This window comes from Balaenoptera ricei, chromosome 20 (assembly GCF_028023285.1).
Source record: "Balaenoptera ricei isolate mBalRic1 chromosome 20, mBalRic1.hap2, whole genome shotgun sequence".
Classification (NCBI taxonomy): domain Eukaryota; kingdom Metazoa; phylum Chordata; class Mammalia; order Artiodactyla; family Balaenopteridae; genus Balaenoptera; species Balaenoptera ricei.
This window is the reverse complement of record NC_082658.1, coordinates 8,246,874-8,269,799: the sequence shown is the minus strand read 5'-3', so window position 1 is coordinate 8,269,799 and position 22,926 is coordinate 8,246,874. Positions and strand designations below refer to the sequence as shown.

Sequence of the window (22,926 nt, the reverse complement as noted above, 5' to 3'; positions counted from 1 at the left end):
GCATGTCGCAACAAAGACCCGGCGCAGCCAAATAAATAAATAAATAAATAAAATATGAAAAAAAAGAGAAGAAAGGGCTTTGAGATAGCATGGGCAGGAGAGGGCCAGAGAGCGCTGCTCTCCCCCACCCCAGCTTCAACTCCTCAGGTATACACAGGAGAGGATGGGAAGCTGGCCAAATGGAAGCACAGAAACCTCAGACTGTACCCACCAAGATGGTACATTATTGCGTGCCAATGCTGTGCCAGGCACTTACTAGGCACCAGAGTTACACATATAAATACAAGAGGATCCACGTGCTCAAAACAGGTTTAGCAAGGGAGGAGTCAGCATTTGAAATCAAGGTCTCTTGCCTACAACCTAGAATGTTCTTGGTAGTGGTGTGGGAGCGGGGCACAGCACAGTCTGGCACAGTGCTTCACAAAGTAGGGGCTCATACTTCCTCCCTCACAGGCGGATAATCTATGTAAAAGTGGGTAATCTATGTAAAGCACTTATCATAGTACCTGGCATTAAGTTACAGCTCAATAAATGGTTGCTATTATTATAAGAAGCCGCAGAATAAACACGGCACATCTTCCTGGAGTGCTAATTTTACTCGACGATTAGGGAAAAAAGGACATTCTTTTTATATTAAAACAAACACTGGCATAAGCTGGAGTAGAACGCAAAGCTCACTTGGAATTTTGACATCAAACAAAGATTTCGGGCCTGCATTGCCCTGCCCCTCCTAACGACTTGCTCACCCCCCATCCATTGATGGACACAGGACTAGAAAAGCCCCTGCAGGGACTTCCCTGGCGGTCCAGTGGTTAGGACTCCGTGCTCTCACTGCCAAGGACCCGGGGTTGGGTTCAATCCCTGGTTGGGGAACTAACATCCCACAAGCCACACGGCATGGCTAAAAAAAAAGACCCTGCACTTGAGTCAGGAAACCTGGGTTCCAACCTGGCTCTGCCAGTTACTACCTTGTGACCTTAGGCGCTGAATTCCTTGGGTTCTGTTTCCTCACTGGTACAAGAGGGTTAATTACACCTATATTCCAGATTGTGATAACAAACAAGATAATGTATGTGAATGTGACTGGCAAAGTGCCTGGTCAATAATAGGTGATCAATAAATGTTAGGTGGATGATCAATAAATGTTAGGTGAACGGGACCAAGGAGACAGAGCTAAAGGGACATGGTAGATGGAATAGAAGTTACTATGTCACTGCTACTAAGCCTCCCAGGTCTTTATGGGGAAGGGAGTGGGGAACTGTGTCCTTACAGCAATGATTCCAGATGGCCATTCTGCACTGTGGTCTGTGATGGGAAGCCGATGATTTGGGAACCCAGCTGTGGCCCTGAATCATATACTAATTCCCCTTAAGCTCTTTTTCTATATCTTAGTATATGAGTTTTCTAAGATACAGGTCCATTGACAAACCCCCCCCACCCCCCGCCCCAAGCCCAATATTACATCAATACTCAATAAGCACTTGGCTCAGGGCATCTCACGTACTCAGGTTGCCATCTGTGCTTCATGCATGTTCTTCTTTTTTTTTTTTTTTCTATTTTTTTTTAAATGTTTTTTCTTTCATGAGTGTTCTTATAACTTTTCCATGAATGTAGTCTGTGTCCTTGGCAGCCTATAAACTACCCAATGACTTTTTTGAAGAACCTAAATACTGTAATATTGAATCATCTTACTAATCTGCCATTGATGGTCTTGCAGAAAATTGTGGAAAAAGAAAAACGATTTTAACTGAGAAAGGTGAGGGCTATATCTTGATTATTTCTAATTTCCTTTCAACAACCCATTATGAATCTGTCCACTGAGAATACATCTAAATCTTTTGGAACTTACTTAGGAGACACATTAGTATAATTATTTTTTATATATTAAAATGGCAATCTGGAGCAGATCATAGGTCTAAGAGTCCTGCCAATCTAGAATTTTAGTCTAGGCAGGGGGCTTGAAATATTATAATAATGTAATATTATAAAAAAGTTCCTTTAATGAGGGAACTATATGCCAGGCACTGGTCTATTTCACTTAATCCTCTCAAATGCCAGATGAGACGGGTACTGCTATTACCTCCCCAATTTTACAGATGAGAAAATTAAGGTGAAAAAAAGTTTATCAGCTTGACAACTTTATAAGACTAGTAAGTGGCAGTGCCGAAAATTGGAATCAAACTCTTCTTGTTTGTTATGCGGGCTTTCTCTAGTTGCGCTGAGCAGGGCCTAGTCTTCCTTGCGGCGCGCAGGCTTCTCATTGCGGTGGCTTCTCTTGTTGCAGAGCACGGGCTCTAGGTGCGCGGGCTCAGTACCTCCACAGCATGTGGGATCTTCCCGGGCCTGGGACTGAACCCATGTACCTTGCATTGGCAGGCGGATTCTCACACTGCGCCACCGGCAAGCCCCTATGGCTTCCACTCTTAACTACCTCACTATGCTACCTCTTGCCATGCATAAGCCTCAAGGAGCTTTGAACTCATTTAGGTGTATTTAAAGCCAAACCACAGGGGCCACTAACACTTGCTTACCTTTCTTTCTTTCTTTAATTTTATTTATTTTTGGCTGCGTTGGGTCTTCGTTGTTGCACGCGGGCTTTCTCTAGTTGCGGCGAGCGGGGGTTACTCTTCGTTGTGGTGCACGGGCTTCTCATTGAGGTGGCTTCTGTTGTTGCGGAGCACTGGCTCTAGGCACTCAAGCTTCAGTAGTTGCAGCGCGTGGGCTCAGTAGTTGTGGCTCTCGGGCTCTAGAGCGCAGGCTCAACAGTTGTGGTGCACGGACTTAGTTGCTCTGCGGCATGTGGGATCTTCCCGGACCAGGGCTCGAACCCGTGTCCCCTGCATTGGCAAGCGGATTCTAAACCACTGTGCCACCAGGGAAGCCCAACTTGCTTACCTTTCTGATCGTTCTCCGGGACTCCTTCACCAACCCCTTGACCAATCCCTGAGGGGTCATAACCTTCCAGGCTGTGCACGGAATTCCCTAACGCAATACACTCTAGATACACTCTCTATGTGGCCTTGCTTACAAGCTGCCTTGGAGCTGCTTTTAAGCTATTTAATGTGTACAGTACATGTTTTGCCTCCCCAACTAGATTGTAAACACCTAGAGGACAGAGACTGTATCTTGTTCTTTCTGTATCCCTCTCAGTGCCTATGACTAGATTGGAGACGCCAGGGGAGCTCATGAAGTGTTGTTGACACTCTTCGGACCATCCTCCGTCCCACCTCGGCCACTCCCCTTTTCCTCGGTGACCACACTACTTCCTCCTCCTGGGTCCCCCACCCCTGCCCGCTCCCTCTACTTTTATCCCCTCTGGCCCCGCCCGCCCTCGTGGAGTTCATCCTTTCCCACCTCGCCCCCCGCCCCAGGCAGAATCTCCAGCGTCCCCTAGCGACAAGGCGGTAGCCCCTAGCAACCGCATCTCGGTTTCCTGACGACGACGGCACGTAAGGTCACGTCAGCGCGCCGTGGTTCCGCCCCCGGCGCCGGCTGGCCCCGCCTGCCCGCGCCTCTTTCGCCGCCGCCGCTGCTGCCGTTGCTGCTGCCGTTGCTGCTGCTGCCGTCGCCGCCGCCGCCCGAGACTCGCGCAGAGCAGTTATGGCGGATCCCGCAGCGCCCGCGCCCGCAGTCCCGGCTCCCGCCCAGGTCCCGGACACGGCCCCGGACGAGACCTCGGCCCCGGACGCAGCCCCCGCCCCGGCCCCGGCGCCGGCGCCCGCCCCGGACTCGGCCTCCGGGCCGTCCTCGGACTCCGGTCCCGAAGCCGGCTCGCAGCGGCTGCTGTTCTCTCACGACCTGGTGTCGGGCCGTTACCGCGGCTCGGTGCACTTCGGGCTGGTGCGACTCATCCACGGCGAGGACTCGGACTCGGAGGGCGAGGAGGAGGGCCGCGGGAGCTCGGGCTGCTCCGAGGCGGGGGGCGCGGGCCACGAGGAGGGCCGGGCCAGCCCGCTGCGCCGCGGCTACGTGCGCGTCCAGTGGTACCCGGAGGGCGTCAAGCAGCACGTGAAGGAGACCAAGGTGCGGCTGGGCGGCGGGCCGGCGGGCGGGGGCCGGGCCCGGGGGCCGACGGAGGACCGAGTTGGCTGCTAGAGCCCTAGGGTAGGAGGGGAGATGTGCGGGGCGCTGCCCGGAATGGTGCAACTGCAGTGGGCCGAGGTGGGAGGACAAGCCTCAGCGGAGGGGACGCTCCGGTGCAAAGTCATTGCACTAGCCCTGGGCCACCGGGCCCCGGGCTTCCGCACGCGGAGGACTTCCAAGCCGTACTGGGCTGCGGTGTCGGCCTCAAGATCGTGTATGTGGACCCACTCTAGTGGGGGGAACTCCTGGGGCTCTCGGGCACGCTCGGCTTTACACCGGTGCGGCGTTTTGCTGACCCCCAAGGAGCTACATGCTGCATTGTGCATCCAGAAAGGAAGGCCGTGCCGGTCCGGTCCGTGCAGGGAGGGGTTGTGGCATTCCAAAACAAAGATAGAGGTGAAAATCGCGGCCGACATAAAACCCCAAGAAGTTCACTAGATTACAGAATGCGTTATTATGGGTGAAGAAAACCAACTCCTTTGTGTTTTACCTTGTTGCCTCGTTTTAATTGCTGCAGGGAACTTTGAGTAAATCATTAACAATCAGAGCCGTGATATTAATAGTACTGGGGGAGCAGGGAGGGATGTGACAGCTGCTGACTGGCATTGATGACTCTTAAGTACAGTTGGACTTCTTGAAAAAAAAAATACTATAGAACCATGGATGGAGGAGAGCCACCCATTTGGAAACCTGAAGGGTTTTTTTTTTAACCTGAGGCCATTAAGGAAACGTCAGACTCCCCTATGATGTTGGTGAATATTGCAGTTTTACAAAACTGCAAAAAGCATTCATCGTCATAACCTGAAACTGTGAACCAAGGTTGGTTTGGTGGTTTTCATGACTTGTTTTCTTGAGTGTGAATTCCTATCAGTGATTCAGACAGACACACACGCCCCCTGTATTTTTCACCCCTTCTTCATCTCTTCCTCCTTCTCTCCTTCAAGAAAACGTTTCGAAGCAGGAATCAGGCCTGAGCTGGTTTAGCTGCCTGGGATGTTGAGTGGTGTGATTTCAGGGGAGGGCACTTTAGAAGTTAATCTGGGTTTCTCACACCCTGGGTGACAAAGGTGACCTGCACAAGGGGTCTGTGATGACAGCTCAGGCGGGGAAAAAGGCCTCACTCCCAGGAAGAGCCTGTGATCCATTTCCTAGTGGCAGAAGTGACTGCTGATACCGGCAAGGTCTTTTTCCTGGCCGGTGCACGGGCAACCACAGACACAGAAATCTGCACGCAGGACCCCTGGCTTCCCCTCAGAGAAATACAAATCAGGCGGTAGTTTCTCTGACTCAGAGAGAAAATGGTAAGTTCATGCAAAAGTGTGCGGAAAAGATTACTTTCTGCAGCAGAATGCTTCTTAAAAATTACCACCAGTATTGCCGTGTTGGGAAGAGAAGTTTTTTGCTCTTTACGCTGTGTTTGTGCATTGTCACACTAGCAAATGGTTACTAGCGTTTTCCCGTGGGTTCTTAAAAAATGTTTTGCCCTAACCATCTTCTCTAAAGGTTTATGACTTCTGGAACAGAACTCGTTTTACTCTGTCATGGCCTCCTGCCCTGGGACTCAGGGAGGCAGGCCTAGCTCATTGCCGGGAGCTGCCATGTTTATCAGTTGTTGTTCCTGTTCATCTTGACACTGGTGGTTAACTTTGTTTATAGTTATGTTCAGTCTGTCTCCCCCCACCATGTGTAATTATACGAAGTTTGACTTAAAATACCTATCTTGGAATTTAGTAGAAAATAGCTTTAAGGCGCCAGCTTGGATATATTTTGAAGCTGCCCTCTTGACTTGCTTTGAATTTGTTGAAATCCATCGTGGCTCCAGTGGTGATGTTTTCTTTGCCATTGTAGTTTCTGCAGCTTCTGAGCTTGGCAGAAGCTAAGGGATATAAGAATTCTAGGAAGTGGTGACATGTAGTGTCTATTCATGGATGGCAGGACCCACTGCTGCTTTTAGGATTTGAGAATAGGCTTATTGGGGAGGGAGAGGCGAGTTTATTATACCTGATATGTACCTCTCCGTTACCCTGAGCCGTAGGCACAGATGACCCTGGTCAGCTGAATGTCTCTCTTGCTTTGCTCCTGACCACCCACTAGGGTGATGGGGTGGGTCCTGGGGCCTTGCAGCATTCTGGTTTAGGAAGATTTTCCTTCTCACCTCGCACTCCTTATAAATCCATTGAGGTGACGGTGTGCTGTAAAGGAAAGACCATTAGACCGAGACTGAGCATTTAGGTTCTGATTCCTGGTCCACCACTAATCTGGTTATGAGATTTGAGAACCCAATTATTGATAGAATCAAATAGTGACAATCTTGGGAAACTTATTTCTTTTTAAAGCTGCCACCTATTGGCATATTATAAATAGTGTCCTGTTAGTGTGGATTGTTTAGTAGGCTGTGGAGTGTTTTTGCAGCTTTCATGTTAGTACGGTGACAGTGAGTAATCTTAGTCTCTTGATTTCTTTTAAGTTTTTAATGAACAAATTCAGAAAATTCAGAGAGAGAGATGAAGAGGCTGGCCAACAAGTCCTACCCCCTCCTGGCCACTACCATGAAAATTATCAGCAGAAATAAAATAAGTAGTTCTTCCTAGAAACTGGAATTTATGGTCCAGCTCCTGAGGCTTCAAGCAGCCAAAGTTAAGCTTCTTTAGGACTTAAAAGAAGCACGCAGTTTGAGCTCCTTCCTTTCCTTGAGCTCCTGACCCCTACAGTATGGTAGCTGATTTATCTACTTGAAACTTTCCCCATTTGGCCACGGGTCTCCTATGCGGAGATTTGCCCCATCCCCATCAGTGGTCATCCTTTGAGTAAATTTTTGGAATAAAGCCAAATGCTGATGGCCTCTTCCCCTTCTTGAGCATTGGCTAGACATGGTGGGTCTTTCTGGTCTCCACGTGAGATGGTTGGACAGAATGGCCCCTATAAGGAAGAGAGCTAACTGCTGTCTGTCTGTCCAGGTTTAGGGCCTTCCTGTTTACACTGCTTTAGTCTTCCTTTGCTTTCCCATCTCTTGTGCGTTGTCTTTTGCTCTCAGTTGCCGCAACTTTCAGCGTCTCGCCTGGTTTGAAATTTAATGTCTCTAAATTAAAGCTGTCTGTTCATGATCATCCTGCTTTTGTGAGATGTTGTGTGTGTGTGTGTGTAGCATCCCTGATGTCAGGAATTGGCTTTTCAGTCTATTTTTGGCTCCTACTCAGGCCATCATTTCCATGGGGAAAGCTATTTAAGTGTAGCATCACAGCATGAGAAGTTTGCTTGCCTCACTTGTCCAGGTGCTGGGCCCATTAAAAGCAGTTGTTCTTAGTGATGTAAGGTTAACCAAGATGCAGGACTAAGTGCATCTAATTACATTTTATTCAGGTAGGATCACAGCGCTTGTGGCATCTCACCGTTGTTCTGTGATTTTAGTCTTCGTCCCTTGGCTTCTGGTTTCTAACTCCTAGGCCTCAGTGCCTTCGTGGTGCCTCTGTCTGGCTCGCCACCTGACTCAGGGGCACTTTCACCAGATGAAGGGCGTGTGTTTGTGTCCTGTGATTGGAAGTCAAAACCCTTGGGTGCTCTTCCTGTCTGTCACCTACTCTGAATGACCTTGGCCTTGTCACTGCCTCATTTTGTCTCTCTGCAATAAAATACAAGGTCTGTCTTTCTAGCCCCTGAAATGAGCCTGCACAGGGGGAATAACCAGAAGTGTAGCCATGTGGTGCCCGTAGCAGCCACTTGGCTATTAGCAGACACCATCCTGATGTCCATCAGACAGAGCCAGCCCCATCCCTTCAGGAGATCACGTCCACGTGTCATAGGGCGATGCCACTCGAAAGAGAAGCAAAAGGTGCACCACAGGGGATTGTTCCAGGGGTGTAGGAATTCCTATTTGATGATGTTGTTGCTTGTGATCTGGTGGATTATAGATTTGATTTCTTTATTAAGCCTCTTCTATAAATACTCATGATCTTCACTCCTCTGTTACTTTATAAGAAATTCAGTAGTGCACGTTTAAAGTAATGTCTGCCGAAGTCCACCAACCTCCAGGAGGGGGAGGGAATGAATATGTATGTATGTATGTATGTATGTATGTATGTATGTATGTATGTTATGTATATCTTCCAGAATCTAGGAGGCATCTTTTGAAATTCCCAAAAGACAGGTAATGAGATTATGAATTATAGGGATGGCAGAGTATTGGTTTTGTACTTAAGGATTACATAATGTTTGTTCTTCTCATTATTGTGGTACTATGTGCTGGGCACTTAATGTGTATTGCTCACTTAATGCTTACAGTGCCCCTGTGAATTAGGTACTATTATTATCCCTGTATTTCAGAGGAGGAAACTGAGGAACAGAGAAGTTGAGTAACTTGTCCAATGTCACACTGCTAATAAGTGGAGGAACCCAAATACAAATGGAAGTAAATATAGTTTGCTGTCATCTGAGGATTCATAGGTCGTTACTATATCGAGTTCCCTAATCAAACATGAGTCACAAACCCTGTGGTTGGCATTAATCATCCAGTCTTTGCACACTTAGAAGTCATAGTGGAGTAGGAGGGAAGCACAGGTGAGGAGAAAGGCAGGGCACTGGGATGGGTGGACGGTGGACCCGTGGCCGCGAGGGGGGCGATCGCGGCTGGGAGCAGGAGTGTGGGAGCAACACCATGTTGGCGCTACAGGGCGCTTCTCTTCTACAGCGGTCATTCCCTAGCCCCTCGGTCGTTATCAAAATCATGGTCAGAAAACACATTTCATTTCCGGAGAACTTGTGAACACCCCTAGATGTTGAGTGTAAGGAACCTTTGTAAGTCTGATTCCCCACCTGCATCTCCCGCAGCAGAACAAGTCTGAGTAACTGGTCTTTCTGTGTTGTCTTAGAAAAGGTTGGTGTTAGGAAATCCAGCTTGACCTCGTGCCCCCTCTCCTGCTGCTGTTGTCACCCTCTGGCTGGGAATGCTGAGTCACGAGTCAGGTTCAGGTTCGGAAGGACGCCTGGGAGAGAGGCTGAATTCCGCTCAGTCCCAGTCCCTTCTCCTGTCAGTTTCCCGGCAGACTCTGCTCCCCACCTGTTTTTGCTTTAGGACACTGAAGGTCTTTTAGTGCTTTCCCCATCCCCACATCACTGGTATTCCTACTTTTTTCTTTGTCATTTTCCTGTTCTATTGAAAGGAACTTTTTCTCTTTTTTACTGTTTTACCCGGGGGCCTCATGGACTCCAGGGGAACATCTGTGGGGCCAGTACTTTACAAGAGGGGTGCAGGTATAGTGTGTGACGTGAATTGCCATCACAACAATGCTGGACCCGTGATCAGTGTTAGCTGACCCTGTGGTCCCCTCGGAGTTGAATTTAGGGCGATTTCGATGATGAGTGGGTTCTCTTTTAAAAAGCCTTAGCCCTTGGAAGACATAATCCGTGCTTCTGTTCCGATTGAAAGAACTTTCGGAGTTTGCGGCCCAGAGCTTAGGCTGCTTCTGGATCGGGGTGGGAGGGTGCTCAAAAGGGGGAAATGGCCATCAGGACCGTTTACAAAGTGCTTTTTGGTTTACAAGATGCTGTCACTTGTATTTACTAGCAGTTTGGTGTTTTTAACTGTAGCTCCTCCCTGAGGCTTCACTGCCCTGGCGGCTCGATGCTAAGCCCTGAGAAAGTCGAGGTTTTCATGCTGCTGCATCCACGGTGGCAGCTCTTACTGAGCAGGGACACACGTTCAGAATTGCTTCTCTTGCTGACATTTCCACCAGCCTCAGGGGGCTTTATTAGGAACCACCTGACGTGTGGTTACAGACAGGGAAGAGCAAAACGCTTACTGGAATTTTTTGTAGTTCAGAATAGAACTGAATCATGTTAATGGGTAACGCTCTGCACTTATCTACTCCAAGCTTATTTGCCCTTGTTTTGCTCTTCAGCTGCTCTCTGCGGTTGAGGAATTCATGTCCTTCAGTGCAGGCTGACTGTGTTGAATGGATCTTTTGGTCAGTTTTGTCCACAGGTATACTGTGTTCTTCTGAAGCAGGATTGTGAAAAACTTTTTATGATTTAAACATTGAGGCAAATGATACATTGTTCAGAAGTATTCAGCTAGGCAGTGAGTGCTGGAATGCATGTCCTTTTTGGGTTAAATCCAGTTGACTGGTTGAGGGGTTTTTGGTTTGCATATTTTGAGAGACGGAAACATTTTATTTTCTGCAACGAGGTCAAAGGAGTAAGACACTTACCAGGTCACTTCTGGTTTAAATTGATAGCATAACTATATCTGGTAAAAATTCATTCTAACTATGACAATCTGAGCAGTTAAAAAAGTTTAACTGAGTAGTGCTTTAAAAAAAAAAAAAAGAAAGAAAAAGCAGTCAATCCTATTCAACAATAAAATGAAACCCCCCAGCTCCTGGAGAGATTTCCTGCAGTCTGAAGCGTGTTCTTCATTTGCATCCTGCAAGCAGAGAGCTGGTCTTTCACACTCCGCAGCTCTGATGAGGTTCTTCCTCCTTGTTTTAATTTTGATCCTTTTTGTGGGAGATGCTGTGTGATGAGGGCTAGTGAAGCTGTCCTGACAGGCGTATCCACGGGACTGCCCTTGCTGGCCCCCCGTAAGTGCGGGTGGGAAGGGATACAGACACACACACACCTGTGTCTCTTGTGTGGCTTCTGGCAGCATCAGGACGTGACATTCTCCGTGTCGAAAGCATCCTCATATTTGTCTGCTCTGTTTAATTACTTAAGGGAGTTCGAGGGCCCTGAAGGCTGATGATATCACCTTCAAGATGAGGAAGAAAGAGCATCTTGCCCACCCCGGTGTGCTTTGGGGGGCACCCCAGCACCCCGTGATGAGAAGGGGTGTGTGTCTCCATTTCCTTGTGGCTGGCACACCCCAAGCCTTTCTCCTTCTGGCCTCACACCACTGGGTGTGAACAGCTCTTCTGAAGGTCACAAAGGACTAGTGAATTCCTGGTCATTGTACTCACTGATTTTTTCTCAGTTCCTGTCCTTTTGACCTGCCAGCCTTGTTAATATGGTCCATCACCCTCCTACGGGAACCTTTCTTCCATTGGGTTCCACTATACTGGCTGTAGTGAATTTTTCTCTCTTTTACCTTTTTTCCCCTTACCTCTCTCAGAGATTCTCCTCTCCTCCTGTCTTTTCTTCAGTGCTCTCATCTGCTCCTGCAGTGCAGCTGGCACCTGCATTTACACGACTTCCACGTCCATAGCACGTTCCCAACTGCTTACTTGCTAGCCCTGTCCTGTCATCTGGAGCCTCAGACTTCTCACGTGTAACTGCCCTCCCCACCCCAAATCTATGGAATTTTAAAAATTCCTTTTCCCAACTTTTTATTATGAAAAAATTTCAAACATACAGAAAAGTTGGACGACTAGTCCAGTGATTACTAATTACCAACCATCATGAGTCAGCAGTTAACCTTCTGCCAAGTTTGCTTTATCTGTGTGTGTGAGAGTATGCGAATATGTTTCCTCCTGAGCCATTGGTAAGTTAGTAGCAGACATGGTGACGGTCACCTCTAAATACTCAAGTGTACATCTTCTAAAAATCAGAACATTTGGGATCATTTTAAATTTACCTTTCTGGGCTCCCACTCTAATTTTTTTTCCCTCTTATGAATAATGCTGCTATGAAAATGGGTGTACAAACATTTCTTTGAGGTCCTGTTTTCAGTTCTTTTAGGATATACCCAGAAGTGGAATTGCTGGATCATATAGTAATTCTATTTTTACTTTTTTGAGCAACTGCCATACTGTTTTTCCATAGCAGTGATACCATTTTACATTCCCACCAACAGGGCACAAGGGTCCCAATTTCTCCATATCCTAGTTTGTTATTTTTATTTATTTATTTTTTGATAATAGCCATCCTGCTGGGTGTGAGGTGATGTCTCATTGTAGTTTTGATTTGCATTTCCCAAATGATTAGCGATGTTGGGCATCTTTTCATGTGCTTATTGGTCACTTGTATATCTTCTTTGAAGAAACGTTTATTCCAAGTCATTTGCCCATGTTTGAATTGGGTTGTTTGTTTTTTGTTGTTGTTGAGTTTTAGGAGTTCTCTCTGTATTCTGGATATTAATCCTTTATCAGATACGTGATTTGCAAATATTTTATCCCATTCTCTGGGTTGCCTTTTTACTCTGTTGGTAATGTCTTGATGCATACAGTTTTAAATTTTTCATGAAGCCCAGATTTGTCTGTTTTTTCTTTTGTTGTCTGTACCTTTGGTGTCAGGCCCCCGTTCTAATTTGTCATTAAATCTTTGTTCGAAATGCCTCTTGCATCCTCTGCATGTCCTTTCTCCTGCACTGGTTTGCTCTCTGGTTGCCTCGTGTCCAGACTCCTCTCCTGGTCTCCCTGCCTCTAGACCCGGGACCCCAGGCTGACCCCCCTGGGTGACCCCCCAGCCGCTTGTCATGCCTTAGCTTGTCTTCAAGGCTCCTCACCTATGTTTCACATAGCCTCCAGCCTCTTCAGGTGACTCCAGCTAATCTGTTTCCCCAAATCAGTTGCGCTGTTTCTTGCGTCTCAAGCCCCGTGGCACTTAGACGACACACTCGGGTTCTCTCCCTGGGTTGGACGCTTCTTGAGAAAGAGAGCTTTCTGTGAAAGCTTATATTTTGAGTGACTCACGTGTAGGAGTGAGTAACTCCTTCAATTAAAAATGGATCTAACCATCCCTGTTTATTAGTGGTGGGGGAGTGGGGAAAGCGTGGGTAAATGATACCTGATCGGCACTTGTAAAGGCTGATTGCATGGAATCACCTGGCTCTTGTTAATGCAGATTCTTCTGAAACAGTCAGACTGGGGTGGGTGGGCCTGAGGACCTGCACGTCTAATATGCTCCCTGTGATGCAGATTCTGCTTGTTGGGACTAACTACCCTTTGAATTGGACTGATATGCAGGTCATTAAAAACTCTGTTGATGTCAATAGGTTCAGTTTTTAACCTACCCCCCATCCCAAGTTTTAAGCATATACAACTGGTTTGAGGTTTTTGTCTCCCTCCTGCTTAGTCTTCTGGTAGCAGTGTTAATGCCAGAAATTGTCAAAAGATGGGGCCACAGGAGGGAAGGGAAATTAAGTTGCCCTTAAAAACCAGACAGTGCTTTTAGGTCATAGTGGTAGAAAGACCTGTTTTCTTCCCCACTACCCTTTTGCCTACTGACCAATATTAATACACAGCTGTCGCTAAGACGTTTCATTGGACTTAATTTCTTTTTAGGGTGTAAATATATGACAGTTGTTACGAGTATAATGCAACCAGTCCAAGAGAAAAATGATTGAAATTGCTGTCCTTTATCCAGCCTGTACCAGCGGGTTGCCTGCTGTGTGCCAGGCAGTGTAATGCTTGCTTTGCGTGTGTCATCTTTCTCTTTCCCGAAAGTGGCCAGCGTCCCCATTTTAGAGAGGAGGAGACTAAAACCGAGAGGATGGCTGTAACTCGCTCGAGGCCACACGACTGGTGAGGGGCCGGCCTGGGATGTTTGTGCTGCCAAAGCTCGGGCTCTTTTCTCTTTCTTTCTTTTTTAATTAATTAATTAATGTATTTATTTTTGGCTGTGTCGGGTCTTGCTCACGGCACGTGGGATCTTTCGTGGCTCTTTCGCGGGATCTTTCGTGGCTCTTTCGTCGCTGTGCGTGGGCTTAGTTGCCCCAAGGCATGTGGGATCTTAGTTCCCCTTGAACCGAGTCCCCTGCATTGGAAGTGGATTCTTTTTTTTTTTTTTTTTTTAATTTTTATTTATTTATTTATTTTTAATTTACGGCTATGTTGGGTCTTCGTTTCTGTGCGAGGGCTTTCTCTAGTTGTGGCAAGTGGGAGCCACTCTTCATCGCGGTGCGCGGGCCTCTCACTATCGCGGCCTCTCTTACTGCAGAGCACAGGCTCCAGACACGCAGGCTCAGTAATTGTGGCTCACGGGCCCAGCTGCTCCGCGGCATGTGGGATCTTCCCAGACCAGGGCTCGAACTCGTGTCCCCTGCATTAGCAGGCAGATTCTCAACCACTGCGCCACCAGGGAAGCCCGGAAGTGGATTCTTAACCACTGGACCACCAGGGAGATCCCTCGGGCTCTTTGCACTGGGTACACAGCTGCCCCTGCAACTGCTGAGTGCTGTGGAACGTGGAGAACCCCGCCCCAGACCCTGCCCTCTAGATCAGGGGCCAGCAGACTTCCATAAAGGGCCAGGTAGAAATATTTTAGGCTTAGCAGGCTATACCATCTCCTTCACATCTACTCACCTTTGCTGTGGCAGTGTGAAAACATTCAGAGACAATAAGCAAACAAATGGGCATGGGCTGTGTTCCAATAAGATTTTACTTTAAAAAAGAGGCAGCAGGCTGGATTTGGCCTGTAAGCCACAGTGGGCCAACCTGTGCTCTGGAAGGGGCCTGAGCAATGGACACATGATGTAAGCCACGTCTTGTAATTTTAACCTTAATAAGGAGCCACATTTGAAAAGAAAATAGAAAACAGGTGAAATTAATTTTAATGTATTTTAATCCAATGTATCAAAAATATCATGCCAACGTGTAATCAGTATAAAAATTATTATTGAAATATTTTACATTTTCCTTTCTCTAACGGCTACTGTATTGGATAGCGCTGATCAAGAAACTTAGTCTGATAGGAGAGAACAACATCGCTCTAACCCCTTAGAGTGCTTTATTTTCTTCATAGCACCTAGCAGTCTCTGAGATTTTATTACTTCATTTCCTTCTCTGCTGTCTCCCCCACCAGAAAGTAAGGGGTCAGAAACGTCTCTGTTCTCAGTGCCTAGAACAGGACTGGCCCAAAGCAGCACTGATGTTTGTTTCATGAGTGAATGAAGGAGCGCACATAAGGTTCCATCTGAAGGTGCAGTGAACACTCAAGGGAGTTTGGTGGGAGAGCATTAGGAGAAGCTTTCGTGGAGGCAGGTTTTGGGCTAGCTCTTGAAAGGTAAGAATTTGGAATCACAGTGCTGGGAGGGAAGGGTGTCCTAAGTGGGAAGACCAATGTGAACAAAGACAAGAGAGGCTGGAAGTTTGGGCAACATTCCGGAGCGATAGTTCACTTGGCCTTAGAGCTCCTTTAGACTTAAAAATTATTGAGGCCCCCAGTGAGCTTTCATTTATATGGGTTGTATCGATATTTACCATATAAGAAATTTAAGCAAAATTTAAAACTCAGGAATGCCCAGGCACACGTTCTGTTAGCCATCAGAACAGTGACATCATGACATCATGGCGCCTCTGGAAAATTCCACCATAGACTTGTGAGAGGACGAGAGTGAACAGAGCAAGTAACACCTTAATAGTATTTTGAGGAAGTTTGACTTTGGACCTCCTTCAAGGGCCTCAGGGATCCCTAGGCCACATTTTGAGAACTAATGCTAGAGGTGGGGGTGAAGAGAAGGCAGGTGAGAGAGAGTGTGGCAGCAAATGTGCTTGGATCTGATTGCAAATAATAACAGTCAACGTTTTCGTGCACCTGCTAAGTTCTAGGCACTGTTGTAAGCACTTTACATGTGTTAGCTCATGTGGGAAAACCCTGTGGAACAGGTGTTATTATTGAACAGATGAGGGCAGGTCTGAGGCTGCCCAAGGTCACGTAGTGAGTGGGAGAGCCTGGGTTACGCCAGGCAGTTGCCCCTCAGAGACTGCATCGCACTTGCTCTGTGTTTATAAAGGTCTTTGAATGATAGACTCAGGAGTTTGGTTTTTTTGTTTCCGGTTTTGTTTTGTGTTTTTTTTTTTACATAATGAGGAGCCACTTCAAAGTTTGCAGTGAATGAGTGAATGATCTGGCAGCCATTCACAAGATGGATTAGGTAGGGGAGCTGGGGATCCTGGAGACCAGTTAGGAGGCTTTTACATACAGGGCAAGTGAGTTGTGTCTTCTGTACGTTTAATTTGCACATCACATATATATATGCATGGCTCACGCAGAGTGTTGAAAGTACTGATTTTTCAAACAAAATGGCCCCTGAGTGTAACCCAAGGACTTCAGAGGGAAAGCTGGTGTGTTGAACTTAGTGGTGGCGTTAGGGATTTTTCAAGGATAATTTTGATGATGCTCAGTTTGACCTGGGGACCCAGCTCCCAAGTGAAATTAGGACCCTGTTGAATCTGAGACAGCAGCCATAAAGCTTTGAGTTAGGCTCATGGGGATAGAGAGGTGGATGGGTGTTGGGGAAGGTTTGCTCAGCGGGGCACAAGGGCAGGAAAGGCTTCTGGGGAGTAAGAAGCAAAGAACGTGTAGCACTGACAGGGCTGCAGCAGTGGGTGTCGGCAGGCCAGGTGCCAGGATGATCAGGAGTTGAGGAGCCATTACGTTTCTTGTTTTTTATTGTGGCAAAATATGCATAACATAAAATTTACCTTTTTTAAGTGTACAGTTCAGTGGCATTAAGTATAGTCACGTTTTTGTGCGACCTTCTCCACCATCCATCTCCAGGACTGTTTCATCTCCCCACACTGAAGCTCTGTCCTCATTAAACAGTAACCATTTGCAAGAGGAATAGCCATTCACTGCAGACACGTGGTCCCCCAGCATTCAGGGAGTAAGGGGACATGTGGCAGAGACCCGGGCTTCCCAGGGGCACGACCAGGTGATGTCCCTCCAGTAACAGCAGTGGGGACGGAGGGTGAGGACTCTGTTTTGGATGTGCTGTGTTTTAGGTGCCCGGAAGCATTAACGTGAAGCGAGACACCTGCCTTGGGAATATGTATTCAGTCTGTCCCCCATCTTTCTTTTATTCTTATTGTTGTCCTATTTCATGCCCTCATAATTGCATTTTAAAAATAAACACTATTTAGATTTACAGAAAAGTTGCAAAGATCCTGGTATACCCTTCACCCAGCTTCCCCCCAACGTTAACGTCTTATGTAACACGGTATATTTGTCCAAAGCAAGAAGCTAACATTGGTTCCACACGATTAGCTAAACTACACACTTCTACTTGGATTAGTTTTCCACTATGTCTTTTTTTCTGTTCCAGGGTCCAAATCTATGATGCTACATTGCATTTAGCATAATTGCCTTTGGAATGTTGGAAAAACCCTTCTAATTGATCTTTCTTTACCTAATCCACATTTCATCCTCTTCCCTAAGAGTTATCTTACTGAAAAATTTTGTTCAACAGCTTTTGATGCCAGAGAGAAGGGGGTCAAGCAAGATGCTCTGTGAGAGAAGGCAGTCGGAAGCCACCTGTAACTGTGGAGAGCACTTGTGGAGAGTAGAGGGCAGCGGCTGGCAGAGGTTGGCAGAAAGAGCAGCAGTGGGTAGACAGGTGAATGCGGAGGGCGTGGGAGTGTAGGCACCCAGGGTCAGGGACGTAGGGAGAGTGCAGACTTAATGTCCTGTTGTTCGGTCTCTGTGATCCAACACTGAAGAAAAATTGGTGGGATTATTCTCTTATTTGTCTTAGATTGATAGCTTTTTTTTTTTTCTGATTGCAAGTTATATTAAGTTATTTATACATACTTAATACAAAATTGCAAGAACATACAAAAAATAGGTTAAAAAAAAGTCTCCTATGATTCCACCACTCAAGTATAACTGCTTTTTATCATTTCAGTGGATGGTTATTCTAGTCTTTTATGAACATATAAATATTTGCTTTCGCAAATACATGCTGTGCTTAATCCCTCCCCCTGTCCCACACCACTTAACAAAGGTAAACTGGACTGTTTGCAAGTGTCCAGGAGGAGTTCAAGTTTGCAGTACCCATGTGTATTTCCACAGAATAGTGGAAGCTTTAAACCCAGACAGTCTTCTTCCCTTTGCTGGTCAGTGTTCTAGAACGCACCTTTCCCACAACAGTGTCATCTGCGTCGTAACTCTGTCGGATTTGTTGCTGTGCAGGCGACTCCTCATGCTTTGATGCACACTGATTCTCTTGGGCTCGAATCTAAAGACTTATTCCCAGATTGTCTTTTACAAACAAAGAACACCAATAACAAAAACCTTTGCCACTTTTACCTGGCCTTGGCTTTAGGGTCTCAGGTCCGAGCCTTCTGCTGAACCCACAGCAGACGTTGGCTGAGGAGGTGCCCGGGTCTTGGGTCTTTGCACCCATCCGTCCCTCTTCCTCACAAAGGCCAGCACCGCGGGCACCTCACAGGGGTTTGCTCAGCCCTTCAGGATCATTTCCTCTGTTGATCAGCTCATCCCATAAACTACTCTTCAAGTACGATTCATCATGCTCTTTCTGCGTTCTCTCTATTGGAATTGTCATCTGTAACCCTGGGGGCCTGCCTATTCACGTTCTTCTAACAGCAGCTGTGGTGCCCACTGCCTTTGCTCTTTCCAGATGTGATGGGGTTAACGTTTGTGGAGTACATGCAGACTCACTGCAGGCACAATTGGAAAGGCCGAGTAGGACCGCTTTCTTTCTGGAATGTGGCTTTGGGCCTGTCTACAGTGTTCCGAAGTTGGGTGTTCAGAGGTGGAGGTGTTTCTGTTTCGTAACATTTTCTCCCCATTTCAAAAAAATTTTTTGATAGGAACTTCCCTGGTGGCGCAGTGGTTAAGACTCTGAGCTCCCAATGCAGGGGCCCGGATTCGATCCCTAGTCAGGGATCTAGATCCCACATGCATGCCACAACTAAGACCCGGTGCAACCAAATTAATAAATAAATAAATACTAAAAACAGAATTTTTTTGACAGCGTGATTTTTAATGAATGCCCGTACTTCCATCAGATGGATGAAACCATTTCTTTAACCAGTCTCTTTTTTTTTTTTTTTTTTTTTAAATTTTATTTATTTATTTATTTATGGCTGTGTTGGGTCTTCATTTCTGTGCGAGGGCTTTCTCTAGTTGTGGCAAGCGGTGGCCACTCTTCATCGCGGTGCGCAGGCCTCTCACTATCGCGGCCTCTCTTGTTGCGGAGCACAGGCTCCAGACGCGCAGGCTCAATAGTTGTGGTGCATGGGCTCAGTTGCTCCATGGCATGTGGGATCTTCCCGGACCAGGGCTCGAACCCGTGTCCCCTGCATTAGCAGGCAGATTCTCAACCACTGCGCCACCAGGGAAGCCCTAACCAGTCTCTTTTGACAAGCTAGTTTGTTGCCTGTTTTTCACAGTTTTAAATGATGGGGCTAACGTCTTATACTACTTTTTTTTCTATCTTTGTTAAGTTTCTTAGGATAAATTCCTAAATGAAATTACTGGTCAAGGGGTAGGAGTACATTTTTTTAATATTTATTTATCTATCTATCTATCTATCTATCTATTTATTTATTTATTTATTTAGGCTGCGCCGGGTCTTCTTTGCAGCACATGGGATCTTCGTTTCAGTACGCGGTGTTGCGGCATGCGGACTCTTAGTTGCGGCATGCATGTGGGATCTAGTTCCCTGATCAGGGGTCGATCCCGGGCCCGCTGCATTGGGAGCACGGAGTCTTAACCACTGGACCACCAGGGAAGTCCCAGAATATATATATATATATATATATTTTTTTTTTTTTTAATTAATTAATTAATTTATTTTTTATTTTTGGCTGTGTTGGGTCTTTGTTTCTGTGCGAGGGCTTTCTCTGGTTGGGGCAAGTGGGGGCCACTCTTCATCACGGTGCGCGGGCCTCTCACTATCGCGGCTTCTCTTGTTGCGGAGCACAGGCTCCAGACGCGCAGGCTTAGTAGTTGTGGCTCACGGGCCTAGTTGCTCTGCGGCATGTGGGATCCTCCCAGACCAGGGCTCGAACCCGTGTCCCCTGCATTGGCAGGCAGATTCTCAACCACTGTGCCACCAGGGAAGCCCCCCAGAATATATTTTTAAGACTTGATTCTTTTTACTAAACTGTCACTGCCCCCCCCCCCAAGTGGTACCCACTTACACTTCCGCCTCAGAACGCCTGTTCCCAGCACCCTGGTGAGGCTTTCTGTGCCTCATGCAGGAGCACCCAGCTAGTTGGCAGCATCTCGAGGACTAGAGCTCAGGTTAGCTGACTGGGCCTTTTTGTGGCCATGCCCCTGTTGCCAAGAACTAAGCCCTTCTTGTGCCAGGGGGTTTCCCCGAGCCCTGCAGCATGGGCAGGCCGGTCTGCTGTGCCTTCAGCTCAGGGCATGCATTCCCCAGGCAGAGGGCTGGACGAGGAGGCAGTGAGTAAGCTGGGGTGGGAAGGCGGAGGGACAGGAGGTGTTCAGACACAGGGCTTGGCGTCGGCATGTAGACCTGCAATTGCTGTGTCCACAGCCAGACCCGTAGACAGAATCTTGTACAGTTGCTGGGAATTGGATGAGATCCCCGTGAGCACCGCTCAGCATAGCGCTGGCCAGCAGTTACTGCTAACGGGGGAGTCGTTCAGCTCTGCTTCAGTTTCTTCACCATGTTTGGGAGCCCGCACAGTACGTATGATTGCAGGTTTAGGGGGAATATTGCTAATTAGCTTGTCTGCCCTGTAAGACTGACTTTAAATTGAAATCTTAATGCTTGTGTGTGTGTGTGTGTGTGTGTTTAAATAGATAATATATGCAGATGGAACAACATTCAAGAGGTTTAAAAGAGTATGTAATGAAATGTTTGTTTCCTTCCTACCATTTCCACCACTATGACCAGATATAGTCTATTGTGTGTGTGTGTGTGTGTGTGTGTGTGTGTGTGTGTATATATATATAATTTTTTTTTTTATGAGACTAGGCATATTTTAACACCCTGTTTAGAATTTCTCTGTGATGGTTCTGCAGTGAGACTGAATTAGATTTTTTTAAACTATTAACATAGAAAAATGATATTGAAAATTTGCCTCTGCTTTCCCCCCCAGTTTTATTGAGATATAATTGACATACAGCACTATATAAATTGAAGGTGTGCAGCACAATGATTTGACTTAAATATATCATGAAATGATGACCACAGTAGGTTTAGTGAACATCCGTAATCTCATAGATAACAAAATAAAAAGAAAAAAATTTTTTTTTCCTTGTGATGAGAACTCTTAGGATTCACCCTCAACTTTCATATATAACATACAGCAGTGTTAATTATGTTTGTCATGTTGTACATTACATCCTTAGTGCTTATTTACCTTATAACTGAAAGTTTATACCTTTGACCACCTTCCTCCAGTTCCCCCTCACCCCACCGGCTGCCTCAGGTAACCACAAATCTGACCTCTTTTTCTGTGAGTTTGTTTTTGAAGTATAATTGACCTACAACACTATGTCAGTTACTGGTGTACAACATAGTGCTTCAATATTTCTATACATTTCAAAATGATCACGGCTATTCTGTGTGTATTCTGACATGCATGTATATATTCTCCTCCCCTTCCTCCCCCTTCTCCTCCTTTTTTTTTGTTTTTTTGTTTTTTTTTTTAAACACAGTAGCTTTCTGGACAACTGTCTGCACTTGCCAGGTCACAGCTTTGGATCCAGGCCACAGGGTGGGGTTCACCCTCCCTCTTTATTAACTTTGTGGTGTTGAGTGGTGGACCTCGTGTGTCCTGTCCCTGGCCTGTTCTTCCCTCCTTTCTCCTCTTGGAAGTGTTGCCCTCTGCCGTGTTGAGCTGGGTTCAGTGTGGTGCCACGTGGGGAGAGGCCCGCTCTGCTGCAGGGGGGCAGCGGGGCCAGCATTTACTGTTCCTTGGTGCCTGCTCCCAACCCCCTCTGTTCCAGGGTCTTCTCAGTAGCCAGAGGTGCCACTGTTAGGGGTGGGCGTTCACGGAGGTATTTGAATCAAAAGACCCTTTGTGGCGGGGAGGAGGAATGACAGTTTCTTTTTTTAAAGTTTACGTGAAAAAGCCCTCCCAGAAACATCCTCGTGCCTTTCATCTCCGCTCCTGGCATTTTGCTCACGAGGTGTGATGGTTTGGGCCGGGGCCGCCCCTGGAATTCCTTCCGGAAGCCGAGGCTGAACTCTGAAAGGACCCTGCACAACCCCAAAGCAGACCGTGGCCACGTGAGGTGGTCTCTGTTTCCTTTCTGCAGGGGGAGGCGTTATCCTAATCAGCGTTCCGCATCCTTGTCTCTTTCACGTGGCTCCAGAGAGACATTTCTCAGATGGCACGGCTCCTGGTGGGACTGGCACTGTGTCTTTGGCGGTGGTTCCCAAGGTCAGCGTGTGTTTCCTACCTAGTGGGGCTTCCAGCGTCTCCGCCTCCCGTGGACCCTCACACCTTAAGTTCGCCTCTTCTGTGCTGGTATCGCCGGAGTACGAGGGCATGTTCGGTACAGGTGGTGTCTTACACCGAGGCCCTGAGATGATTGATATTTGCTACATACCAGGTTTTAGTGTGTCTAGGCCCGTAGTGGCGGGGGTGGGGGGGGACTGGAAAGGGTGATTTGGTTTGACCCCCTTAGTTTGTAGTCGAGGAACTAAGGCCCTGAGGGGCTAAGTGGTTGCGATTAAGGTTGATGGAAGCCACAAACGGACAAAGATGCTAAGACTTAGGAAAGAAAAGTCCACAGAAGGACACCCATCTAATTTCTGAGTAGAAGTAGAGGTTGTTAGTGGTGCTGATTTGAGTTTTCTGGGATTTAGTTGTAGCAGAGACAGGTTTTGATATTTGACTTGGAAGACAAAATCTAAAATGCAGAGGATTTAGGGGATTTACACCATGACTCAGGAGACATTTTCCAAGAAAACTTCCTACTCAAGACCATAAAACCAGGCAACTTAACCTGGCTTGCTTAAAAAGCAACAACAACCAGTTTTATTGAGATATAACTCACATCCCATAAAATTCACTCTTCTAAAGAACACAATTCAAATGGTTTTTAGTATATTCACAGCTTTGTGCACCCATCATTACAGTCTAAATTTAGAACATTTTCATCAACCCAAAAGGAAACCCTGTGCCCATCAGTGGTCACACCGCATTCCCCGCTCCTCTCAACCCCTGGTAACCACTTTGTGTCTCTGTG

General features: G+C 46.9%; 1 protein-coding gene across 3 annotated transcripts in view; it reads left to right on the top strand.

Annotated features, from left to right (window-relative positions):
• Positions 1-3,514: 3,514 nt before the first annotated feature.
• Positions 3,515-22,926, top strand: part of UBE2O (ubiquitin conjugating enzyme E2 O) — a 56,898-nt gene continuing 37,486 nt past the window's right edge. For all 3 annotated transcript variants that reach the window (XM_059909008.1, XM_059909007.1, XM_059909009.1), the window contains exon 1: positions 3,515-4,023. In XM_059909008.1, coding sequence (XP_059764991.1) covers positions 3,601-4,023 — 423 coding nt within the window. In that variant the 5' untranslated portion in view covers positions 3,515-3,600. The remainder of the gene's footprint in view (positions 4,024-22,926) is intronic.